Below are 2,602 nucleotides of genomic sequence, written 5' to 3'. Positions count from 1 at the left end.
AAAAAAAAAAACTATAGTGCAGGTGACTCGATAGCATCAGGTTCCTTCGTCGGCAAGCTCTTGCATGCGTTCCACTCATCATATGCATCCGCGGGCGCCGAGCGCTCCGTGCACCTTCTGCCATTGCGTTTTCTTTTTCTTCTTTTTCTGCTTTCCTCTTACTTTGGTTTAAATGAATAAATCTTTTTTAATCTTCTTCTCTCCCTTTCAGCTCCAGTGCAGCTCCGCATACCCCCCCTCTTTTCTTCCTGGCTCGGGCTGCTCTGCTCGGTAACCGCAGCCTCTCAGGGGCCCCTCTCTATCTCGCGCTGTATCTTCTTCTCTCTTTTTATTGCTTCACCTGCAGCAGCTGAGGGCTCAGGTGATGGGGGGAGTCGCAGCAACCCGCTCTAGGCGGGGAGCAGCAGCAGCAGCGGCAGGCGCCGCAGCTGCCGTGCTGTTCCTATTTGGCGGTGGCAGCATCAGCAGCAGCAGCAGCAGCAGCAACAGCAGCAGCAGCATATTGTTCTGCGCAGCAGCTACAGACTCTACAGATACTTCTTATGCTGGTTCCTCTTCAGGCTTTCCCCCTCAATCGGGTCTATCTGATCAGCTATCTCAGCTTGTTTCTTCTGTCGCTCCTTTTGTATCTCAGCTGCTTTCTGGTTCTGGTGGTGATGGGGGTGATGGGGGTACCGATACAGCAGGCGGCGCGGGGGCCCTGGGTGCTTTGTATGAGATGGGTAGAAAGGCTGCGGGGGCCCTATCAACGTCTCTCGCCTCTGACGATGCAAGAGAAGGAATGTGGGTGCCGCTGCACGAGCAGATAGGGGTAGCCCGGGACATGCTGGGGCTGCCGGGTGACGATGCTCAGGGGGTGCGCAGCGCCGCGCGGCTGCTGCTGGCGGCGCAGCTACCTATTGCTCGCTTTGCTGCAGAGAGAGAAGCATGCACTGATGAGGAAGCAGATAGCCGGGCTCTTAAGATTGTTACTGAATACCCCACAACAAAAAAGTAAGTTCGTTGTCTTTCTTCTTTCTTTTTTATTTGTTTTTACTTATATACGTTTACAGCAGTGCAACAGCTGCTCCAGCAGCAGCAGCAGCAGCAACAGCAGCAGCAGCAGCAGCAGTTGTTGTTCTCGCTTAGTTTGTATTCAGAGACGCAAACATAGTGCATACAAGCCCACATAGAAAGCAGAAACATGTTCCCCTTTCCCAGCACAGTTCCTGCTGCTGCATCTTCTGCTGCTGCTGCTCTTGCTGCTGCTGCTGCTGCTGGTGCTGCTGGTGCTGCTGCAGGATGTTGCAGGACTACATGGAGCAGAAGCCGGATAGAAACATCCGCGCTGCTCCTGCTGACCTGCTGCGGCTGCACGGGGCGATGAAGGAGCACCTGCGTGCGTTTCGTGCTGCAGCAGCAAACAACATATTGCCTGTATCTATACTGGGGGCCCTCGATTCTCTGAGTGCCGAAGCAGCAGCAAAAGCAACAGGATACATAGCTACGGTGTCTAGGTATCTTATGTTTAGAGATAGATTCAATAAAAACAAAAGAGGGTTATCTTTCTTTGCTCGGCATGTGCTGCCGCGGCTGCTGCAGCTGTTTGCGCTGCAGCTCGATGCATGCAGACATCTTTGGCGTTTTCTTTCTTTTGTTTCTCCCCATGAAACCAGTATCTCTCCTGTATCTTTTAAGCCCCCATTACCCCCTGCAGGTGCAGCAGCAGCAGCAGCAGCAGCAGCAGCAGCAGCAAATGCAGCAGCATCAGCAACAGCAGCAGCAGCAGCAGCAGCATCAGGAGCAGCAGGATCATCAGGCCCCTCTCCATACTCTTCTTCTCTCCCTACCCCACTAACTATACACGATGCAGAGACGGGGGGCCCCCTGGGGGGCCCCCTAAGAACCATAGCACAGAACCTAGGCTTCGCGGTGCCGGCTGTACCGCATGCAGCAGCACGGGGCTTCGGCCGCAGGCTGCTGGCGCGTGTACAAATACATATAGGGGCTCTGCATGCACTGGCTCAGGGTTGTCTTGCTGCTACAGCTTTATCCTTTCAGAGAGAATACGCAGAAGCAGAAGACAAGGTGGAGCTGGGGGAGGCCCCTGCTGCTGCTTTTTTATCTCTTAAGGACCAGAGCGAGCGTATACTGTCGCAGCAGCAAACAGAAGAAAAAGAAACAGAAAAAAATAATACACACGAAAAAAAAAAAAATACACATAGACTCAGAGCACTCAATAGAAAAACGCATGCAGCACCGGGTGTATCGGCAACTGCTGCTGCTGCTGCTGATGCTGCTGCTGCTGCTGCACCAGCTGCTGCTGCTGCTGCTGCTGCAGCGGGAACAAATGATGCTGCTGCTGGCAGCACACAGACAAACGCTGCACCAACTGCTGATGAATCATCTGAGGCATCAACCACAGCAGCAGCAGGAGCAGCAGCAAGAGCAGCAGCAAAAGCAGCAGCAGGAGCAGCAGCAGGAGCAGCAGCAAAAGCAGCAGCACCGCCAGAGACAGAAGAGACTGACAAACGATAGCCACAAACAAATACACAACACACCGCCAACCTTGTTGCAGCAGCAACAGCAGCAGCAGCAGCAGCAGCAGCAGCAGCAGCAGCAG

General features: G+C 53.8%; 1 protein-coding gene across 1 annotated transcript; it reads left to right on the top strand.

The window, feature by feature from the left end:
- Positions 1–364: 364 nt before the first annotated feature.
- Positions 365–2,517, top strand: EMH_0089610 (kelch motif domain-containing protein, putative; the record flags this gene model as incomplete). Its single annotated transcript, XM_038022971.1, has 2 exons — positions 365–993; positions 1,281–2,517. 2 exons carry the CDS (start codon positions 365–367, stop codon positions 2,515–2,517), a joined length of 1,866 nt encoding a protein of 621 aa, XP_037878825.1.
- Positions 2,518–2,602: the final 85 nt, after the last annotated feature.

The sequence above is a fragment of the Eimeria mitis genome, genomic scaffold (genome assembly GCF_000499745.2).
Source record: "Eimeria mitis Houghton genomic scaffold, Emh_scaff6899, whole genome shotgun sequence".
Classification (NCBI taxonomy): Eukaryota; Apicomplexa; class Conoidasida; order Eucoccidiorida; family Eimeriidae; genus Eimeria; species Eimeria mitis.
Note: the sequence above shows the minus strand (reverse complement) of the source record. Positions and strands in the feature narration are given on the sequence as shown.